This window comes from Perca flavescens, chromosome 15 (assembly GCF_004354835.1).
Source record: "Perca flavescens isolate YP-PL-M2 chromosome 15, PFLA_1.0, whole genome shotgun sequence".
In the NCBI taxonomy this organism is placed as follows: domain Eukaryota; kingdom Metazoa; phylum Chordata; class Actinopteri; order Perciformes; family Percidae; genus Perca; species Perca flavescens.
The window spans coordinates 18,652,535-18,675,685 of NC_041345.1; the positions used below are offsets into that span (position 1 = coordinate 18,652,535).

The following is a 23,151-nucleotide window of genomic DNA, read 5'->3' on the forward strand; positions in this document are numbered from 1 at the left end:
GACATAAGCTGTTTAAGCAGCAGGGGCAAAATAAAGGGCATCTTGTTGACTTATAACAGTAAAAGACTTCATGTTAAGGTCTGAACGGAACCCATTTAGGCTATCCATGAGCATTAATATATAGAGGCAGGAAAAAGTACTTTAAACCAGCCTTTATTAATTATTATTGCAGAGATGGGGAACAGGACCTACCTTTTGTCTTCTGCATTCACCTTACCCATGTCTCCTGTTCTTTCGAAACTTTCCCCTAATGGGATTCTTCAAGGCTTTTTTTCCCCCTTTCTCAGGATATATTGAGGCTACAAAATTAGTTGAGTTTGCTTCTGTTGCAATTTGTTCTACCTTTTTTCATAAAATGACTGGACTAGCAAGCAAGAAGGTACTTTTGCAGCTTCTTTATTTTAACATGGTAGTATCATCAGCCAAAAGAATCATTCAAAAGTATATGAAAGATTTCACAAGTTACTGGGCTACAAACAAGGCACTTTGCTCCTGTCCTGTCAGCTGGTCAACAATCTCCCAGGTGAAGCCTGAGCACCCCCTGACTGTGCAGCCGCAACAAGAGGTCAAACTCAGCCGGCATGGCGTGGAATTTTGCTTTAGTTTGTCTGTCATCGTAGTAGTGGTTAGTCAGGGCATAGAGTCCATCTGGGTGATTACTGAAGGGCCAGAACCCGTACAGATGCACGTTGGCACAGTGTTCCAGCGCCAGGCTGGCCATCATTATGCCGGTGCTGAGCCGTACTGCTCGTAGGCCTTGGGAGCGCCAGAAGAGGGCCAGACTCTGGAGGTACTCAGGGTTAAAAAAGATGGGCCTGGTGGGGCTTTCAAAGTCCTCAATGCTGTAGACGGCCCGCATGCACACAGGAGTGTTGTGGCCAATGGAGAAGGCGGGAAGGAGCAGCAAGGAGTTGCCGTAGCAACGCAGACTCTCCACGAACTGACGACGATGCCCCATTAGAGCCCCATACCTGAAGATGAAAAATATTTAATAAACAATGTGAAGGAACGTTTTAAGGTGCAGTGATTCATCATCTTGCTCACTTCTCTATGAAGATGCTTGGGTTTGCTGTCACAAGGTCTGTCTTGATGCCCACATGTTTCTCATAGCTTTTTTCCAAAGGAGGTAGGTTGCACCTGAAAAAGCAACAAAGACAAAATAGAGATTGTTTTATGGAATTTTAACAAAGATGAGTTAAAATTAGTTATGTGTTAACAGCCGTTTTAATTTTCGACACTGGACACCTTTCTTACCTGATAACAAATTGAGCGGAATCGATCATCTTTCCACAGCCGCTGTCTGTCAGGATCCCTCCGTTCCCAACAACAGCACACGTGTCCCATGTTTTATTTGGGAACGGATGCTCCTGGAATCAACACCAACAAGAATGGCATAACAAATGACTTAACAACAAGAACAACATATACCGAATATAATGTAGGGGGCGCGGGGCACAAAGTAACGCAGGGTTAAATGTTAGATGGTTGCACAGGGTAGAACTGGATGTGCTTCAGGGCATGTAATGACATTGCCATTAAACGTGTTCCCGCCAATTTGGAATTCTGTTTACTTCCGCTGTCTCCGTGAAAGAGAAGAAATTGTGTTTTGGCGTCATGTAAGTATTTTTTTTGGTCAGAAGTATTTTTCGATTTCTAAAGTGTGTGAAAGTCAGTGTATCTAATCTTATATTGCCTTGATCACAGTCCTCTTGGCTAAAACATTGTACCATTTTAAAAGATGTGACCATCGCTTAGCAAGTGCTAGCCAGTCCTGAGGTAAACGCGTCACAGTGGGGCTAGTTGTAACGCGGTGTTACAACTAAGCCGCACCTATAATTATACTACAAAAGGAGCCATTTTTAACTCACAAAGTCTTTTATTTGCATTAACGTTTCAAAATCAATATTTTGAAAGTATTGAAGTACAGCGCGAACAACTATGTATTGCATTTCTTTTGTCCTCAGAATGAGAATTGTTTTATTATTTTTTACATTTTTTTTTAATAGATCCATAAATTAAACTATTATATTATGCATAGTTTAGTAAAGAAGTGTTTTATACAGTTTTATTAGGTGTATAGCACAATGCTATTGAATTATTTGTGTTAAATCCAACTTTTTAACAAGTGTTACAACTACCCTCTATCTGTTACAACTAACTCCGCATATAGGGCAGGTTGTAACATTTCACCTATCGCCACTCTCGGTGGAATTGTTCAAGAACGGTAGGTCCTATAAACAAACTTTCAGTGCACATTTGTAACAGAGATATGTATGTTGCTTGTATAAAAATATGAGCAGCAAAACTCGAATGGTTTGAGAAATATTTAGCCAAAACCAAAAAGTGTTTCTTTGTGCCCCTGTCAACGTATGTTGAAAACAGTATATTGAAAAAAAGTCATATTATAGTATGTCGACGAAAGTGATAAAAAAGGCATAAAGCATTTTGAAAAAAGTCACAGTATAGCGTCGGAAAAAATGATAAAATAAAGTCATATTATTGTGTGTGGGGAAAAAAAATATGTCGAAAAAACTTATGAAAATGTCATAGTATAGCACGTGTGCTCACGTGAAACTTTCATGTGTGCACATGAAAGTTTCATGTGAGCACACAAAACTTTTGGGTGAGCACATGAAAGTATATTGATGGGCCATGACAGTGAACGCTAGAGAAATGACTACAGTACAGGAGTTAGTTGCACTATATTTTAATCTACGTCTTCATTATAAAGACATTTCTGCTTTGCGTCGTCATGACATGAATTTCAAAACTCAGCACCAAAATGATTTATTATTTTTATTCAGGAATTCAACTGCCACGTAAACCCGTAAATACAAATAAATCTTTAAAATCATGAACTCAATGTCATTATGAAACACATAAAACAAACACAAAGTGTTGGTCTGTACAGTTGTGCTGTTATAGTTATATGTAATTTGCTGCTAGCATGCAGCCTGACGTCTGATGGGACGCCAGCCTAGAGCCTCCATTTCAACATGAATGAATGAAAAATAGCAATGTGTGTTATCAAAATTCGCTGTTCTGTTCTATCAGACTATAACTACTCGAGAGTCTGCTCTTTAGACAATTAGGGCAGGATTTGGGATTCGGGACAATTGCCTGGATTTCGGGTCACCCTAGACTCTTAGACAAATTGAAGCCTTTTGGCATCTATATAAACTCATCTTTAGCCGCCATCCTTTCGAACCGGAGTTCTTTGCTGCAGTGCTGCTGAGTGTGGCGCTGTTCATAACAGCACGAAATGGGTTTCAAAGTGGCGCACATGAAAACAAACCTAAAGTTTAGTTTCATGTGCTCACGTGAAACTTTCATGTGAGCACATAAAACTAAACTTTAGGTTTTGCGTGCGCACATGAAAGTTTCACGTGCGCACATGAAAGTTTCACGTGAGCACATGAAAGTTTCGTGTGAGCACATAAACTAAACTTTAGTTGTTTTTTTGCTCATGTCCCCTTAGGGGCTCCGTAGTATAGTATGTCAAAAAAGATTTTTAAAAGTCATAGTGTAGTAAGTAAAAAAAAGTCATAGTATATGTCGAAAAAGTAATAGTTTAGTATGTTGAAATAAGTCATAGTACAGTGTATCAAATAAAGTCAGTATGTAGCCTATAGTACGTTGAAAAAAGTTATAAAAACGTCATACAATAGTAAGTTGAAAAAAGTCAAAGTATAAAATGTTGAAAAAAGTAAAAAAAAAAAGACTTAGTATAGTATGTCGGAAAAAATCATGAAAAGTCATAGTATGTCGGAAAAAAACTCATATGTCGAATAAACTGAAAATGTATATGGCGTGTTGAAAGAGATCATAAAGTCATAGTTTGTCAAAAAAAGTCGAAAAAGTCATAAAAATGACAGTATAGTGTTTTGAAAAAAGATGTTGAAAATATTAATAGTATAGTATATTGAAAAAAGTAGTACACTATGTCAAAAAAAATGAGAAAAACGCCATAGTATAGTATGTCGAAATAATTCATAGTATAGTAAGTCGAAGAAAAGTGATAAAAACGTTTTTCATGTAGAAAAAAGTCATAGTATGTGAAATGTCGAGAATTAAATCGAAATGTCGAAAATAAAGTCAACATGACGAGAATAAAGTTGAAATACTTTATCAAAAATAAAGTCGAACTGTCGAGAATATAGTCAACATGACAAGAATAAAGTTGAAATACCATTTCGACAATAATGTTGAAATGTTGAGATTAAAGTTTAAATGACGAAAATAAATTCAACTCCATTATCTATATATAGGCTATGGGTTACATCCTTGGAGTGCCACGCTCCCCTGAGCTCCACTCCTTCGGGATCAAACCATTTGATCAATTGTCTTATTTTGTCTTGTTATACAACATATCCTCTCTGTATTGAGCGTAGATGTAACCATTAATACCCTTGCATCTGTCCATTACAAGCTATTTCAGTTTGCGCGAATACGGCCACCTCTTCCAAGTTTGTGTGGTTTCTCCTTCTGAACAGACGCAATTTTCAGCACAATCTCTTCAAAGACTGTGTTTATGCGCTAAAAGAGAAAGAATTTCCTTGTTATTAAAACTGATTCTGAAGGATAATTTCACAAGTTCATATAGGCCTTCCCAAGACACAATAATTTTGTAGAAGACTAGTAGTAGTTTGGTTTAGTCTCAAAAGTCCAACTTGATTCTTGAAATATCAAGTTTTTTCTCTTTTATACTCGACATTTTGACTTTATTTTCAAAAAAGTATTTCAACTTTATTCTTGTCATGTTGACTTTATTCTTGACATTTTGACTTTATTCTCAAAAAAGTATTTCAACTTTATTCTCGTCATGTTGACTTTATTCCCGACATTTCGATTTAATTCTCAACATTTAGACTTTATTCTCGAAATGCAAAATAAATAAAAAATCTTCCTCCTTATTTTTTTCCCCTTGATGTGGCCCTCATGCTCCGTCGTACAAAGAAGTCATAGTATGTCAGAGTATAGTATGTCGAAAAAAGTCATAGTATAGTATTTTGAAAAAAAGTCATAGTATCGGGTGTCGAAAAAAAACAATAAAAAGTCAAAGTATAGTATCTTGAAAAAGATTTAAAAAAAGTCATAGTATAGTAAGATGAAAAAAATCATAAAAAAGACAGTATAGTATGTTAAAATAAGTCATAAAATGTCATAGTATAGTATGTTGAAAAAAGTTATAAAAAAGTCATAGTGTGGTATGTCAAAAAAGTTTTAGTATAGCATGTCAAAAAAGTCATAGTATGTCATGAAAAGTTATAAAAAAGTCATAATATGTGCAAATCAGACATAAAAAGGATATTTCCTCTATTGTCCAAATAAAATGCATGAAGAAAACAATTTTGAAAAATGTCATAGTAAAGTATGTTGAAAAAAGTCATAGTATATTATGTCAAAAATAGTCATAAAAATGTCATAATATAGTATGATGAAAAACGTTATGAACAAGTCATAGTGTAGTATGTCAAAATAAGGAAAGAGGCCGACTCATTAGCTCAATGGGTAGGTGTGTACCATTAAAGCTCAATTCTAGCCACAGCTGTTAAGGTTCACCATGCAGAATCTCTTTCCTCTATTGTCCAAATAAAATGCCTAAAGAAAATCTTTTTAAAAAATGTCATAAAAATGTCATAGTATAATGTTAGAGTATAGTATGTCATAAAAAGTTATTAAAAAGTCATAGTTTAGTATGTCAATAAAAGTCATAAAAAAGTCAGTTTAGTATGTTGAAAAAAATCATAAAACGTCATATATAGTATGTCGGAAAATGTCATAGTATAGTGTGTTGGCAAATAGTCATAGTATGGTATCTCGAAAAAAGTCATAGTATAGTATGTCGAAATAAGTCATAAAAATGTCATAGTATACTACGTCAAAAAAAGTTATTAAAAAGTCATAGTATAGTATGTCAAAGTAAGGAAACAGGACACCCCATTAGCTCAATGGGTAGGCGTGTACCATTAAGGCTCAATTCTAATCACAGCTGCCAGGGTTTGATTCCAGCCCTGGACACCCTGCTGAATGTCTTTCCTCTACTGACCAAATGAAATGCATAAAGAAAATCTTTTTGAAAAATGTCATAGTATGTTAGTATGTTAAAAAAACGTCACAAAAATGTCCTAGTACTATGTCAAAAATGTTATAGTATAGTATTTCATAAAGCTATTATAAAGTCAGAGTATAGTAAGTCGAAAAAAGAAAAAAGAAATCATAAAAGTCATAGTACAGTATGTTGAAAAAGTCATTCAAATGTCAAAGTATAGTATGTTGCAAAAGGTCCTAGTATATTATGTCGAAAATAGTCATTAAAATGTCATAGTTACAGTGTGTCAAAAAAGTCATAGTTTAGTATGTTGAAAAAAATCATAAAAAGTAGGGCTGTCAAACGTTACATTTTTTAAACGTGATTAATTGCTGAATTTCTATAGTTAATCGCGATTAATCGCATGTTTTATCACATGATTAAAATTCTATTATTTTGCATTTCAGAAGATACACTGGTAAGAATTGCTTTCCATTGTTAATATGTACTTAAAAACATTAAGTACATATTAACAATGGAAAGCAATTATTACCAGTGTATCTTGATTGGGAATCAAATGAATGCAAAGAAAGTTACTTTATGAACTTGACTTTAAGATTTGTATTAGTTTATTATTTATTTACTGTAAACAAAAGAAGAAAAAAGAAAAAACGAAGGGTACTAAACAACAGTCAGGCACTTGTTTATTGTTAAGGCCATGGTCAAAATTAAAGATTTAATAATAATGTAATAACTATAACAATAACACCAGTAAATTGCTGTTGAACGACAAAAACAACCACCAGATGGGAAAATGGTATTTTACAATTACTGTGAATGCACCTGTTGTAAGTGACCGCACTGTCTGTGTTGTTTAATTCCCACTAGAATCAACCTGAGTCACGTTAACTGTAGGCCTACTATGCTTAGCTCGTAGGTGGTAGCTCAAGCTTGACGTGCTTCGGTGATATTTTAATTCGGCTTTACACAATGTGCATATGGCTTTCAACTTGTCTACGAGCCGTCTGGGAGTTTTGGAAAATAAAAAGCGCCATTCAGAATTGTGTTGCTGCTGCATTTCTCCATCATGCCTGCAGCCAGCAGCAGTAGGATGTGTTAGGAGAACGTATGGAAGCTTGATGATAAGTAAAGGTGCAGCAAAGGGTCAAAACAGTAGCCTGTTAGGCACGACGTAAAGCTGAGCAAAGTGAAAATAAATTAATAAATGGCGGCATGCGATTAAAAACAATGTACGCGTTATGCTCGGCCCTTAATTGCAACGCGATTAACGCTTAATACTGACAGCCCTAATAAAAAGTCGGAAAAAATAGTAAAAAGTTGTAGTGTGGTATGTCGAAAAAAGGTCATAGTATAGTATATCAGAAAAAGTCAGAGTATAGTATGTCAAAAAAAAGTAATAAAAAAGCTATAGTATAGAATGTCAAAAAAGTCAATATATAGTATGTTGAAATAAGTCATAGTATAGTGTGTCGGGAAAAAAATCATAAAACGTCATATAATGTTGGAAAAAAAGTCGTAAAAAGGTCATAGTATAGAATGTTGAAAAAAGTTATGAAAAAGTCATAGTACAGTATCTCAAAAAAAAAAAAGAAAAAAGGACACCCCATTAGCTCTATGGGTAGGTGTGTACCATTAAGACTCCATTCTAATCACAACTGCCAGGGTTTAATTCCAGCCCTGGACGGACTAATGTTTTATAAAAATGTCATAAAAAGTTATGGTACAGTCTGTCGAAAAAAGTACTTACTATACCGTAAATTGCGCTGTAGCGAAGCGGTACTTGTGCTATGATATGGCTGAGTGTAGACTGCGATATTCCCACTGCTGATGCTATGACTGTTTGAAATGATCCTGATGCCAATATTTGTAATGTAGTGAGAAGTTTAACAACTGCTGGAATGGGATGTGAACGCTGAGTGGGTGATTCAATGTCCTCTTTGATTTCTTCCAGTAACTCTAATATTGCATGGCTGCTTGATCTGTAACGCTAAATGATGTTGTGTTCACTGACCAAATGTGATTCTTATGTTAAAAACATTTTCAGCCTCGCCTATGTCTTCGTCTTCGCTCAAATTACTGTTGCCATTTCACCAGCGGCATAAAGGTCTACGAGGAAACTCGATTGCGGCTGGTTTAGACCTGCTTTTAAGAGGCGGAGAATTTCCCCCGCAGAATAGAGACGCGCTCTTACTGACAGTCTTTGTAAATACCACGGAATATATAATTAGGTGCACTTTGCGCTTATCCTCCCACCTTTTTGGGTGGAACTCCCACTTTCCCCCGTCCCTCCCACGAACGCATATTGAAAGCACAACTTGTCTCTTCTCGCTCATGTGGCAGACAATCTGCGATTTTACCCAAGTGCGCCCTGTTTGTAAATAGCCCGCATCGGTTACGTCCATCTTTGCGACCAATTAGCGCCTGGAAACAGGCGCTAATTGATTCAGGCTTGATAAATCTAGCCCAAATAAGTCATAGTTATAGTATGTTGAAAAAAGTCATTGTATATCCATCCATCCATCCATCCATCTTCGTCCGCTTATCCGGTGTCGGGTCGCGGGGGGAGCAGTTCCAGCAGGGGACCCCAAACTTCCCTTTCCCGAGCAACATTAACCAGCTCCGACTGGGGGATCCCGAGGCGTTCCCAGGAAAGGTTGGAGATATAATCCCTCCACCTAGTCCTGGGTCTTCCCCGAGGCCTCCTCCCAGCTGGACGTGCCTGGAACACCTCCCTAGGGAGGCGCCCAGGGGGCATCCTTACCAGATGCCCGAACCACCTCAACTGGCTCCTTTCGACGCAAAGGAGCAGCGGCTCTACTCCGAGCTCCTCACGGATGACTGAGCTTCTCACCCTATCTCTAAGGGAGACGCCAGCCACCCTCCTGAGGAAACCCATTTCAGCCGCTTGTACCCTGGATCTCGTTCTTTCGGTCATGACCCAGCCTTCATGACCATAGGTGAGGGTAGGAACGAAAACTGACCCGGTAGATCGAGAGCTTTGCCTTCTGGCTAAGCTCTCTTTTAAATCCTAACGGTGCGATAGATTGAATGCAATACCGCACCCGCTGCGCCCGATTCTCCGACCAATCTCCCGCTCCATTGTCCCCTCACTCGCGAACACAACCCCAAGGTACTTGAACTCCTTCACTTGGGGTAAGGACTCATTCCCTACCTGGAGAAGGCATTCCATCGGTTTCCTGCTGAGAACCATGGCCTCAGATTTAGAGGTGCTGATCCTCATCCCAACCGCTTCACACTCGGTTGCGAACCGATCCAGTGAGTGCTGAAGGTCGCAGGCCGATGATGCCATCAGGACCACATCATCTGCAAAGAGCAGCGATGAGATCCCCAGCCCACCAAACTGCAACCCCTCCCCACCCCGACTACGCCTCGATATCCTGTCCATAAATACTACAAACAGGATTGGTGACAAAGCGCAGCCCTGGCGGAGGCCAACCCTCACCTGAAACGAGTCCGACTTACTACCGAGCACCCGGACACAGCTCTCGCTTTGGTTGTACAGAGATTGGATGGCCCTGAGATGACCCCCTCACCCCATACTCCCGCAGCACCTCCCACAGTATCTCCCGGGGACCCGGTCATACGCCTTCTCCAAATCCACAAAACACATGTAGACCCGGTTGGGCATACTCCCAGGCTCCCTCCAGGATCCTTGCGAGAGAAGAGCTGGTCCGTTGTTCCACGACCAGGACGGAATCCGCATTGTTCCTCCTCAACCCGAGGTTCGACTATCGGCCGAACCCTCCTTTCCAGCACCTTGGAGTAGACTTTACCAGGGAGGCTGAGAAGTGTGATACCCCTATAATTGGCACACACCCTCTGGTCCCCTTTTTTAAGGGGAACCACCACCCCAGTCTGCCACTCCTTTGGCACCGTCCCAGACTTCCACGCAATGTTGAAAAGGCGTGTCAACCAGGACAGCCCCTCCACACCCAGAGCCTTGAGCATTTCTGGACGGATCTCATCAATCCCCGGGGCTTTGCCACTGTGTAGTTGTTTGACTACATCAGTGACTTCCGCCCGGGAAATCGACGACAATCCCGACATTATCCTCCAGCTCTGCCTCTAACATAGAGGGCGTATTAGTCGGATTCAGGAGTTCCTCAAAGTGCTCCTTCCACCGCCCTATTACCTCCTCAGTTGAGGTCAACAGTGTCCCATCCTTACTGTACACAGCTTGGATGGTTCCCCGCTTCCCCCTCCTGAGGTGGCGAACAGTTTTCCAGAAGCACTTTGGTGCCGACCGAAAGTCCTTCTCCATGTCTTCTCCAAACTTCTCCCACACCCGCTGCTTTGCCTCTTTCACGGCAGAGGCTGCAGCCCTTCGGGCCCTTCGGTACCCTGCAACTGCCTCCGGAGTCCTCCGGGATAACATATCCCGGAAAGACTCCTTCTTCAGTCGGACGGCTTCCCTGACCACCGGTGTCCACCACGGTGTTCGTGGGTTACCGCCCCTGAGGCACCTAAGACCCTAAGACCACAGCTCCTCGCCGCAGCTTCAGCAATGGAAACTTTGAACATTGTCCACTCGGGTTCAATGCCCCCAGCCTCCACAGGGATGCACGAAAAGCTCCGCCCGGAGGTGTGAGTTGAAAGTCTGTTGGACAGGGCCTCCTCCAGACGTTCCCAATTTACCCGCACTACACGTTTGGGCTTACCAGGTCTGTCCAGAGTCTTCCCCCACCCTCTGACCCAACTCATCACCAGATGGTGATCGGTTGACAGCTCTGCCCCTCTCTTCACCCGAAAGTGTCCAAAACATACGGCCTCAGATCAGATGAAACGATTATGAAATCGATCATTGACCTTGACCTAGGGTGCTCTGGTACCAGGTACACTTATGAGCATCCCTATGTTCGAACATGGTGTTCGTTATAGACAATCCATGACTAGCACAGAAGTCCAACAACAAACACCCACTCTGGTTTAGATCAGGGAGGCCGTTCCTCCCAATCACGCCTCTCAGGTGTCTCCATCATTGCCCACGTGTGCGTTGAAGTCCCCAGCAGAACAATGGAGTCCCCACTGGAGCCCCATGCAGGACTCCAGTCAAGGTCTCAAGAAGGCCGAATACTCCGAACTCCTGTTTGGTGCATATGCACAAACAACAGTCAGAGTTTTCCCCCCACAACCCGCAGGCGTGGGGAGGCGACCCTCTCGTCCCACCGGGTAAACTCCAACACAGCGGCGCCAGCCGGGGCTTGTGAGTATCCCCACACCCGCCCGGCGCCTCACACCCTGGGCAACTCCGGAGAAGAAAAGAGTCCACCCCTATCCAGGAGTATGGTTCCAGAACCAAGACTGTGCGTGAGGTAAGCCCCACCAGATCTAACCGGTAGCGCCCACCTCCCGCACCAGTTCCGCTCCTTCCCCCACAGAGAGGTGACGTTCCACGTCCCCAGAGCCAGCGTCTGCCGCCCGGGTCTGGTCCGTCGAGGCCCCTGACCTTCACTGCCACCCATGTGGCATCGCACCCGACCCCAACGGTTCCTCCCACAGGTGGTGGGCCCATGGGATGGAGAGGGAGTTGCCACGTAGCTTGTTCGGGCTGTGCCCGGCCGGGCTCCGTGGCAAACCCGGCCACCAGGCGCTCGCCGACGAGCCCGCCGTCTGGGCCTGGCTCCAGACGGGGGCCCCGGGCTTCCTCCGGGCAGGGTCACTCCATCTCTGCTTAGCTTTTGCATTCGGGTTTTTGAACCATTCTTTGTCTGGCCCCTCACCTGAGACCACTTTGCCTTGGGAGACCCTACCAGGAGCACAAAGCTCCAGACAACACAGCCCTCAGGTTCACAGAGACACACAAACCTCTCCACCACGATAAGGTGATGGTTCACGGAGAGGTATAGTATTTTGAAAATAGTCATAAAAATGTCATAGTATATTATGTCGAAAAAAGTTATGAAAAAGTCATAGTAAAGTATGTCGAAAAAAGCCTCAGATACAGGACACCCCAGCAGCTCAGTGGGTGGGTGTTTACCATTAAGGCTCAATTCTAATCAGCAGCTACCAGGGTTCTATTCCAGCCCTGGACCTCATGCTTAAAGTCTTTCCACTATTGTCCAAATAAAATGCCTGAAGATAATCTCTTACAAAAATGTCATAGTACATAGTATGTCAAAAAATGTAATAAAAATGTCATAGTATATAGTTTGTCAAAAAAAAGTCATAGTATAGTATGCAGAGGTGGTTAGAGTAGCCAAAAATTTTACTCAAGTAAAAGTACTGTTACTTCAGAATAATATGACTCAAGTAAAAGTAAAATAATTACTTACTTAAAAAAGTAATTGGTGAAAAAACTACTCAAGTACTAAGTAACTGTTGAGTAACTTCTGATGTATTTTTTAACACAAGCATTCCATCAGATTGACAAAAATACAAAATAATCACCTTTAGGCAATCCAATCAATCAAAAAATTAATTAATTAATTGCAAAATAGCTTAAATTAAAATAATCCAGGTAAATTCAAGTACTTAAAAATAAAATCAATAAAATAATAATACATAAAAATAAATAAGCACAAGTAACACAAATTTCCAAACCTATACTTTTTTTTACTGCAGGCAGAACTAGAACAAGGTAATGTAGCTGCTGTTTGGCACTTTTACTAAGGTAAACATGCTTTCAATATGAGGCCAGAGACCTGGACTACAAAGCAAGATTTGGGGTTAACGAGGTAACTTCAGGTTCAACCCAGGGTTTTCTGTATCACGAAGGTGGATCACTTGTTACCGGGTTCAATCGCCGTGGTCATTTATGCTGGACACCTAACCTGGTCGGGAGCAGGTTAAGTTGGAGACCAGAGATCAACTGGTGTAAAAGCACCGCCTACTGACCAATCAATAGTCGATTGATAACGGCGGCACCGTTCTTAGAAGATCAGGCGGACCTCGGTGCGCAGAGAGAGAGAGAGAGAGAGAGAGAGAGAGAGAGAGAGAGAGAGAGAGAGAGGGGCGCTCATACAAAAAACATTTATAAACCGACAGCCCCGTTAACATTCCCTGATGGGTATATTTATATTACATACACGTCATTGACATTTTAAAAGGCTTTTTAGAACAAAGAACGACTTTAAAAAAATCTAACACCAAGTAGTGTGTATTTTCTTAGCCTCCCCTTTCGAATGCAACATTCAAATTACTAGACAAAACATTATATCCTGAGAAAAGTGGATTTTGAGAGGTATAGCTCCAGAGCTGTGTCTGGGTTCTCGGCAGTAAGTCGGACTCGTTTCAGGTGAGGGTTGGCCTCCGCCAGGGCTGCAGTTTGTCACCAATCCTGTTTGTAATATTTATGGACAGGATATCAAGGCGTAGTAGGGGTGGGGAGGGGCTGCAGTTCGGTGGGCTGGGGATCTCATCGCTGCTCTTTGCAGATGGTGAGGTCCTGATGGCATCATCGGCCTGTGACCTTCAGCACTCACTGGATTGGTTCGCAGCCGAATATGAAGCGGCTGGGATGAGGATCAGCACCTCTAAATCTGAGGCCATGGTTCTCAGCAGGAAACAGATGGAGTGCCTACTCCAGGTAGGGAATGAGTCCTTACCCCAAGTGAAGGAGTTCAAGTACCTTGGGGTTTTGTTCACGAATGAGACAATGGAGTGGGAGATTGGTCGGAGAATCGGCGCAGTGGGTGTAGTATTACATTCAATTTATCGCACCGTTGTGACAAAAAGAGAGCTGAGCCAGAAGGCAAAGTTCTCGATCTACCGGTCAGTTTTCGTTCCTACCCTCACCTATGGTCATGAAGGCTGGGTCATGACCGAAAGAACGAGATCCAGGGTACAAGCGGCCAAAATGGGTTTTCTCAGGAGGGTGGCTGGCGTCTCCCTTAAAGATAGGGTGAGAAGCTCAGTCATCCGTGAGGAGAGCTGCTGCTCCTTTGCGTCGAAAGGAGCCAGTTGAGGTGGTTCGGGCATCTGGATTTATTACAGTAAAGATATTACATATTGGACCTTTAAAGCTCCCTTCTAATCACAGATTCCCTGGTTCAATTCCAGCACCAGACACCCTGGTAAATGTTTTTCTGTTTATGACCAAATAAAATGCCTGGTTTAAAAATGTCATAGTATAATATGTTGGAAAAAATCATAAAAATGTCATAGTATAATATGTTGGAAAAAATCATAAAAAGTCATAGTATGGCATGTCAAAAAAAGTCAGGGCATAGTAAAAAAGTCATAAAAATGTCATTGTATAGTATGTCAAAAAAGTCAGAATATAGTATTTAAAAAAAGTCATAGTATAGTATGTAGAAAAAAAGTCATAATATAGTATGTCGATTTAAAAAAGTCGTGGCATGGTATGTCTAAAAAAGTGCAGAATGTCAAAAACTCATAATATAGTAAGTCCAAATAAATTATAAAAAAAATAGAAACGCCATAGCATATTATGTCGAAAACACTGTTAAAAGTAATAAAATGGAAATTAAAAACCACACACAACCAAAACAATAAATAAAATGGATGTAAACAAAATTGCACTTCAAAAAATATGAAACATTAGGCTCAGACATAAAGAGTGATACATTCCTTAACAGGCAAAACTGCCAGTTTGGACCTTTGTAAACAAAAAGTGCAAAAGAGATGAAGCAGATGCCTCAACAGGCCATGTGCAAAAAGCTTTCACAAAATAATTTAATTAAGTGAAAGTGAATTGCAGTGTATGTCTACATCAGGGTGTGCACCAAAGGACAGGAGAGAGACCAATTCCATCTTTTTTTTTTTATTCCCCCAACTCTCAACTAGCATTTTCTCTGGCTATACTCCTCACGCGGCTCTTTTGCTGCACTCTGGGGTAGGCTACGCCAGGAGTCCCGCCTCCCCACACAGGGACCATGCGGCTGACAAGTGACTGACATGAGGGTTCACTCCTCGTTACGCTAACCGTCATGGGTCACAGATGCACCTGAGTGGTCATCCAGTCTCTTTGGTAGAGAGAGAAAACACACTCTTAATTGGAAAAGTATTGTTATTGTGAGGAGGGTGGAAGGTGCGTGTCTTATAGGTGTTGTTGCACTGTGCACATCCTCCAAGATTGCTCCAATGACTTTCAATGTAAAGGAAAATGTCCTTTAACATTTTGATATTTTAATGTTTTTTGTAGCTAAACGTATGCAGAAGTTAGAGAAGACCAAAAAATGTACGGAAGAAGAAAGTTGAATTGTGTGCTGCTCAATCAGCATTCACACACACAATTCACACAATAATAAAGAATAGGATGACACAATGAATGCAAAACAACATACTTTTGCAAAGGTGCTGAAAATCTCTGGGGTAACCTGGAGGGTCCTCTTCTTTTCTCCGTCATATACAAGCTTTGATCCCACTGGAGTGTTGGCCTGGGTAATCATGGCCTTGTCAAAACCATGGCACTTGCTGTTCAGCTGAGTTCTGGGGAACCACAAGGACTTTGTTAAATAACATACAAGATGGTCAGGAGTGTTGGTAAACAGAAGGCTTCATAATTTGCCAAAATCATTAAAGCTACATTTTGTAAGAATTTCTCCCATCTAGCGGAGAAATTGTATATGACAACCAACTGAATATTACTTTCTAGCCCCTCCCATTCTGAGCGTGTTTTAACTCCTACGGTGGCCGTATTATTCCAAGAAGTACGACTTCGTCCGTGAGTGTTCCTTCCATAATAATAGTTTTACGTTTTCATTATTTTGGTACCATTTCATTGCTAACATCAGCTATCAGGTTCCCAAACAAATGCAAGCTAATGTTAGTAAAGTATCAGTGCAATCGTTATTCTGTATATTGTACGAGATTAATAGTGTAAGGCAATGTTTACAGCGTAGGCTACATATTTTTCTCCGTGAGCAGAGTCAGAGATCAGTTGATGTGACGGAGGTGCGAGGTAAAGCTAAAGTCTTTGGTCTAGTTGCTTTGCCTGTCGTGTTGTCGTTTTAATTTTCTTTTTAACTTCCTTGGCGACTCTGTTACATGTCCTCGAGAATAGGCGTGATCCTCCATCTTCAACAGGCTTTCAAATCTGCCAGCAGTCGCTAATAATCTCCCCCTTGCATTTCTCACGATGCCACTGAGTGTAAAAGCGTGAAAGGTGGAGGTATTCCCTCTTTGGCTAATGTATTTTAAAGATGGAGACGCAACATGGCTGCCGCCATTCGAGCCACTCGCTCGTATGTATTCTGAATGATTCTGAATGGCAGATTCTACGCTTACAAGAATACTTTGATTAGTTGGTGGAAGTAATTACACATGAATGAGCACATATTTGTGAAAGAACAAAGGAGTTTTTGCTAAGAATCAACTCAAAACATTACACAATGGAGCTTTTAGAGTTAAATAAATAGGCAATTTGTTTAGGTTATAAATAAATGTTTTTTAAGGATTTTAATTCCATAAAAAAAACCAGGTGTGTGAAAGCAGTCTTGGATCCTTCAGGTGAACTCCCTCTGTTTTACCATAACTCACATGACCTCAAGATGTGTTATATTTTGACCATGTGGTTAACAAAAGATACATGGTATAGGCTACTGTAATTATTTGGAGGGGATTAGGTAGGCCTACTCATCATCGGACTCATACTGTAACTTTTGAGTCAAATTGAGGCGCTCGAGAGCAACGACGTGTAACACGCTTTTTCCGTGAGCTCTGCATGAAGATGACAGCTGACTAAGGTGTATCCCTAACATCTTATGTCATAGTTGCTGCAGTCTCTTTTTCCTTTTTTATTATTTTCTTGAACGCCTGCGCCCATGTCCAGCAAACAAAGGCCTAAGTCTGCAGCTAAAACCTCGGACTCTACTGTGGCGGGGCCACCCATGGACACGATGGCCGTTGCTAATGGAGGCCATCAAAGCCTCCGAACAAACGGTCATGGCCAAAATAGAAGACACTGTGACTACACTGTTGACAGACCTGCACGCAAAGATAGAGAACCTCTCTAAAGAGCTGCATGGAGAAATAGCCATAGTTTGCTCTGAAACACGGGAAACTTTGGAGCGTAAGCTACAGGCTACATCAATACGTAGCCTGGAAGACAGCGCTAACCACTACTCCGACCAGGTCGTTGAGCTAGAGTCACAGCTCTCTTCGCTGTCCTCCCAAGTCATGCAACTAACATCCAAGACGGAAGATCTAGAGTCAACGCAACGCAGAGATAATTGCTGTGTTATCGGTGTGGACGAAAGCTTCAGGGATATTCGCATGGAAAGATCAGTGGCTAAGCTACTACAAGATTCACTGGGACTGGACTACACTCCGACACTTGACCGTGCTCACAAAAGCCTACAGCCTAAACCCAAGCAGGCGGATCCCCCGCGACCAATTGTTGTGAAGTTTCACTGCTTTCAAGAAAAGATGGACGTTTTGAGGAAAGCATTTCGCCAGTGCCCAATCCTGCATAACAACAAACAGATCTACATTTATCCAGACTACACCGCTACCGTGAGGAAGCGCCATGCTGCCTTCAAAGGAGCAAGGGAGCTGCTGAGACACTGCCCCAACACTCGGTTTGGCCTTTTGTTACCCCGCTATTTGTTTTTGAGAATCACTGCCCCGGATGGAGAACGAAGATCGTTTGACTGCCCTGATGAAGCTAAGCAGTACATTATCGAACACCTACAAACTGAGGATACAGGTAACCGATAGACTGTAAAGTTCACTCTCACATACTTATTAAACATGTAATCCCATAAAATGTCAAGTACTGCCAGTTTACCTCTCAGCTGAACAGCAAACTAAGACGTGACAGCGTTGAATGTGTGCATTAACCATTATGTCAGTATCTATTCAGACAGGGGGTTTACTTGTAATCAGAGTGCAATGGTCAATAATTAAGGTATTAAGGTGCAGACAGACTGTTTTTTCTTTTCACCCTTTTCCATTTCCACCATTTAATTTCTTTTCCTTCATTGATTTATGAAACATTATACGAACCTCACTCAGAGTGGACTTTTTTTTCTTCTATTTACTTAACTAGATTTTCACTTATTCCTTCAGTTCTTGTTTGTGTATAGCACTACGTAAAGTAACCAACTCGGAATTCTCAATCTTAGAGGATCATTATCTCTCTACACTGTTTTCTTCGTGCATAGTTATTGTACGGTTTAGATAGACACCAAGTGTTCTTGTTCGATGGTATGCTCAACAGGCAATGGAGCAACCTACATGGGTGGGCTAATAGCCCTCAAGGAAGGGTACCAAGAGTTTTTTGTTAACTGTTTTCCAACTTTTCAGAGTTGTATTTTAAGTTTGCTTGTACTGTATGTTTGTATTATCAGATCCAACTATTTTTTCAAGGGCTTGAGAACAAAAAATATCTTTACAAATCCAATATAACATGACATCACAGAGACCCTGGCTCTGTCTCTTTCATCTCCTGGAACATTAGAGGCATGGGCAAAGCAGTTAAATGCAACAAGATTTTTTGTCAATCTGAGATCATTTGGCTCAGATATTATACAGACACACCTGAAAGTCAATTATTATAATTAAATCATCACAAGACTAAGAAATAATTGGATCGGCCAGGTTTAACCACAACTCAAGGGGTGTGGCAATCTTCTGTAGGAAGGGAGTCCAATCAATAATACCAGAACAATCCAAGACCCCAATGGCAGATTTGTCATATTAATTGGCAAGCTTTACAACTCTCCAACTATCCTGGTTAATATTTACAGTCCAAATTGGGATGACCCTCAATTTTTCACTAAAGTGATTGCATCCTTACCTGATGTTAACTCCCATCAGCTCATTATAGCTTGAGACCTGAACTGCGTACTATGTCCACAATTAGACAGATCCAATCCCAAGCTGGACATCCAACTGTCCAAATCTGGAGGTGTCCTTGATTCTTTCATACACTTCTATAGTCTTGTAGATCCATGGAGGAAACTAAATCCAGACGCAAAACAATTCTTTTTTCTCACCTGTTCACAAAAGTTACACAAGGATAAACTATTTTCTTATTAATAATAATCTCCTTCCACATGTTACCAATTCACATTACCATAGTATTGTAGTGTCAGATCACTCTCCTGTGCAGTTAAACATTCACTTTCCAGAAAACATCCTACCACTACAAACATGGTAACTTGACGCCTCTCTATTATTATGCACCGAATTTTAAAAATTTGTGGCTGAACAAATAGACCTTTTCTTGAAATAAATGACCGTCATAATTTCATACGTGGCACATAAGAATAGAGAACGCAATAAACTCCTTTTAGACACTGAGCGGTCTATAACAGACATTGACAAAAAATGCGCAATATATCCCACACCAGAATTACATAAAGAGCGTATCTTATTACAAATGGAATTTAATAACCTTTCTACTCATCAGGCAGTAAGAAATTTGTTTAGAACCAAGCAAAAAATCTACGAACACGGTGGGAAAGCAGGTTGAATACTCACACACATCAACTGACAGACAGCTAGCAATTCCCAAATTACAGAGATTAACGTTGGTCCGGGTGTAACCACAGGTGACCCAAAATTTATAAACAGCCAATTCAAAAACTATTACGCAAATCTATACCTGTTAGAGACGGCTACGAATACAAATAAAATGTGATCCTCTTTGGACTCTCTTGATGCCCCCACTCTTAGTCCAGACATTCGACTCTCCCTTGATCAACCTCTCACCATCAACAAGATATCATAGAACCTCTTGCCACTGCAATCAGGGACAATGAAGGGATCAAGGGCATCACGAGAGGAAACACAACCCATAAGACTGCGCTCTACGTGGACAACTTGCTCCTTTTTGTCGCCAACCCAAGCCGATCTATACTTCACCTCCTGCAGCTACTACAGGAATTTGGGAGTTACTCTGGCTATAAACTAAACTTATCAAAAAGTATACTCTTCCCTATAAATGATATTAGCAGAACACTAGACTAGACAAGCCGGGAACTATATTCTCAGACAGGCTTGCTGCGACCATATCACTCCGCCAAAGTAGTATATTCTTCCGCCTAAGAATATAGTTCCTGGTTTGTTTAGGGATAGAAGGTGGCTGTGTCTCATGTTTTTTGTACACGCTGTGACTCTACAAATCACAACATGTAAATAGGAACATGTTGGCGTTATTTTGTCACTTATTCGGAGCAGTAGGATTGCTGGAACCATTCACCTGCATGTTCTGTGCTGGCCTGATGCCGCTGGAGCCGTCAGACAGCCTTACAGCATGCACGGAGATGAGAAGGGTATGTATCGACTTATCTAACTCTGGGGGTTACGGTGAATAAGCTAAATTCCGAATATGTCGGCATGTTCCTTTAAGTACCTAGGTGTACATGTAACCAGCTCATGTAAAACACTTGAGAAGGCTAACTTTGATAATTTACTAGAACACACAAAAAAGGATCTGGAGAGGCATTAACGCCCTCAAGATGACAATGCTACCTAGATTCCTGTATTTGTTTGTAAAAATTCCTGTCTGGCTCCCGGCCGCCTTTCAGGAGATGGATCCAGGAGGTGCTATCTTTACTTCAGCTAGAAAAGATTAGACATACACTGAAAGGTTTGTGTGACACATTCAATAGAGTGTGGACTCCCTTCATTGAATATGTGAAGGAGTTGAATCTCTAACAGCTCATGTTATCTAAGCGCTCTCTTTAGTCAACTGTCTGACTAGCCCATTGATATACCTCTGTAGAATTGGATCTTGTTTATTTATTTTTATTTATTATTTTATTTTGGGAGGGTGTATGGGGAGGGCGAAGGGGAGGGCATCAATGTGGGACGATGTTTAGAGTTTGTATGTTTGTATATGTATGTATGTATGCTCATTTCTGTATGGTTGAAAACGCCTAAAATAAAGTTATACATTTTTTATTTTAATTATATAAGAAACTTGTTGATTTATGTGCCCCTCTTGAGCATGGCTTCATGTACTAATCCTGGACCTGGCTTGTAGACAAAAAAAAAAAAAATCACCAAGGTGCTCGTCCGCCATAGTGCCATGAATTGCGCAATGGTCAAATCAAATATGGCCGCCATTGGCTATGATGAAAATCTATCTTTGTTGTTTCTGAATGTTTATACACATATAATACCTCTAATACCTTTATTTTTTGACTAATTATGGTATGTGGAATTAATTTCTACCATTGATATGACCATATTGGGTGATTTTGACCTTGAAAGGTCCTGGTCATGGTCATTTTTCTATTCTGAAGAATCTCAAAAGACTTTCTTTTCTCTCATCTCTCATCTTGGAGTGTCACTGTCAAAGACAGTGATTAAAGCACACATCCTGACTGGAGATGACTGTATGAGCAAGGTGGGGGCTATACATGCTGCTATGGCTTCTGACCCAGTCCGATACTTAGCCAACTTTGGAGAGGCAGACACCTTGACAGAGCAAGATGCAGCATTGGCTGAGAAGTATTTGGTGCGTGTCTGGGCTGGGGCCAGGTCAAATACAACAGCTAAGACATTTGATGACTTCAGGGTAGAAATTGACACCAGTGGAAGTGCTGGAATTGATGCTCTCCCTCCCACAAGAAGTGGGATCAGAGGCCACATCCAACAAGGGGCTTTTTTGGTTCTTACGGCATGCCACTTGCTTGCAACAGCCAAGGATCCCAAAGCAACACTAGAGTCAACGGAACATGGATGGAAGGAGCACTTTGGCACACTCCTGCCAGCAAAATGTCTGAAGCCCTTACCACCAAATCCATATGGTGCACTTTTAGTTAATTTGGTATGATGTCATTTGTATCACTTTTATTGCTACATAGTTTTATTTGCACCCAATTGTTTTATTTTATATGATTGTACAAACACCCAATTAAAATAAAAGTTCAAAGGGGATGTTTATAATTGTTACGTTTCTTCTCTTCATGTCTTGTTATAATTAAAACAAATCATTGTGGAAAAAAATTCAATGAAAAGTGACTATAAAGAAAGAAATCTTGAAAAATGATGTTGACATTCATATTTCAATGACAAGATGATTCTTAATGTTAAAAACAATATTAGCAATGAATGTTAAATGTCAGATTTAGTAGAATTAGACTTATTGCATCTGTTTTTTATTCATAATAATGGCCAAGGTATGGCCAAGGTTTTCAGAATAGGCAAATGACCTTGACCATGACCTTTTAAGGTAAAAAAAAAGAACAATCACCCAATATGGTCATAACAATATCAGCGATTAATTTCACATACCATATTAAGTCTACATGGAGGTATTACATGTGTATATACATTCAGAAACAAAGAAGTTGGATTTTCCCAAGGGGGTAAGCTTTGCTTCAGAACTCGAACCTCCGATGGTGCCATTTTGTTGCTACAAAGGTATCACCTCTTGTTTGCATTCCACTGACCGCCTTTTTTTTTACGTCACTTGACTGCGAATAACTTTACATCTGAAGCGTTTAAAGACTCTATTTGTCCGTTGTTTATTTCTAAAGAAACACGACAATGTATAAAAGGCTCCATTACCTTGTACCTCACGTTATGGCTCCGTAGCAGACGTTTTTGTAAAAATAGGCTAACGATTGTGTCATAACCAAGTGACTTACTGTCGCACAGTAGAGGAATTACCGTATAGTACAGGAGAAGCTTGCAGGCAGTTTCGACTTACATTAGCTGTTTAGGTTTAATTACTAATGTTAACTAGCATGTTAGTTAGCAATAATTAGCCTGTGCTTATGTTATCTCCTTACATATACCTGGACTCTCCGTCTCTGTAAGATTGGGAATGATTGAGATTTCTCTTGGCACAGCAACCAGAAGACTTACAACTTTCAGACACGTTGCTCACGTCACATTTACGTTGTCTCTGTCAGTTGGAGGCTGCGCAGTAAAGCAAGAGATCACCGGAAAATTGCTTCTAATAGTCTTCACTGGTCTCCGTCCAGAGCAACGGGGTCTATTGGTCCATTATATATATGTCAATGGATTTTCCTCATCATCCAATGGCGGCCATATTTGATCTGACTATAACGTAATTCGTGGCACTATGGCGGAAGAGCACCTCTGTGTTTTTTCATTTCTAGGGACCCACTAACTCCCGAGAGAGAAATTCCCCCAACACCAAATTGCGAATGGGTCTTCAGGCCAGGTACTGGATTATACAGTACAGTAATTGAACT

The 23,151-nt window shown here is 40.9% G+C and overlaps 1 protein-coding gene across 1 annotated transcript in view; it reads right to left on the reverse strand.

Moving 5' to 3' along the window:
• Positions 1-429: 429 nt before the first annotated feature.
• Positions 430-23,151, reverse strand: part of LOC114569463 (alpha-2,8-sialyltransferase 8E) — a 51,419-nt gene continuing 28,697 nt past the window's right edge. Inside the window, exons 4-7 of the mRNA XM_028599278.1 lie at positions 15,319-15,463; positions 1,255-1,367; positions 1,045-1,137; positions 430-971 (exon numbers count right to left, since the gene is read on the reverse strand). Of these exons, the coding sequence (XP_028455079.1) occupies positions 509-971; positions 1,045-1,137; positions 1,255-1,367; positions 15,319-15,463 (814 nt within the window). The 3' untranslated portion in view covers positions 430-508. The remainder of the gene's footprint in view (positions 972-1,044; positions 1,138-1,254; positions 1,368-15,318; positions 15,464-23,151) is intronic.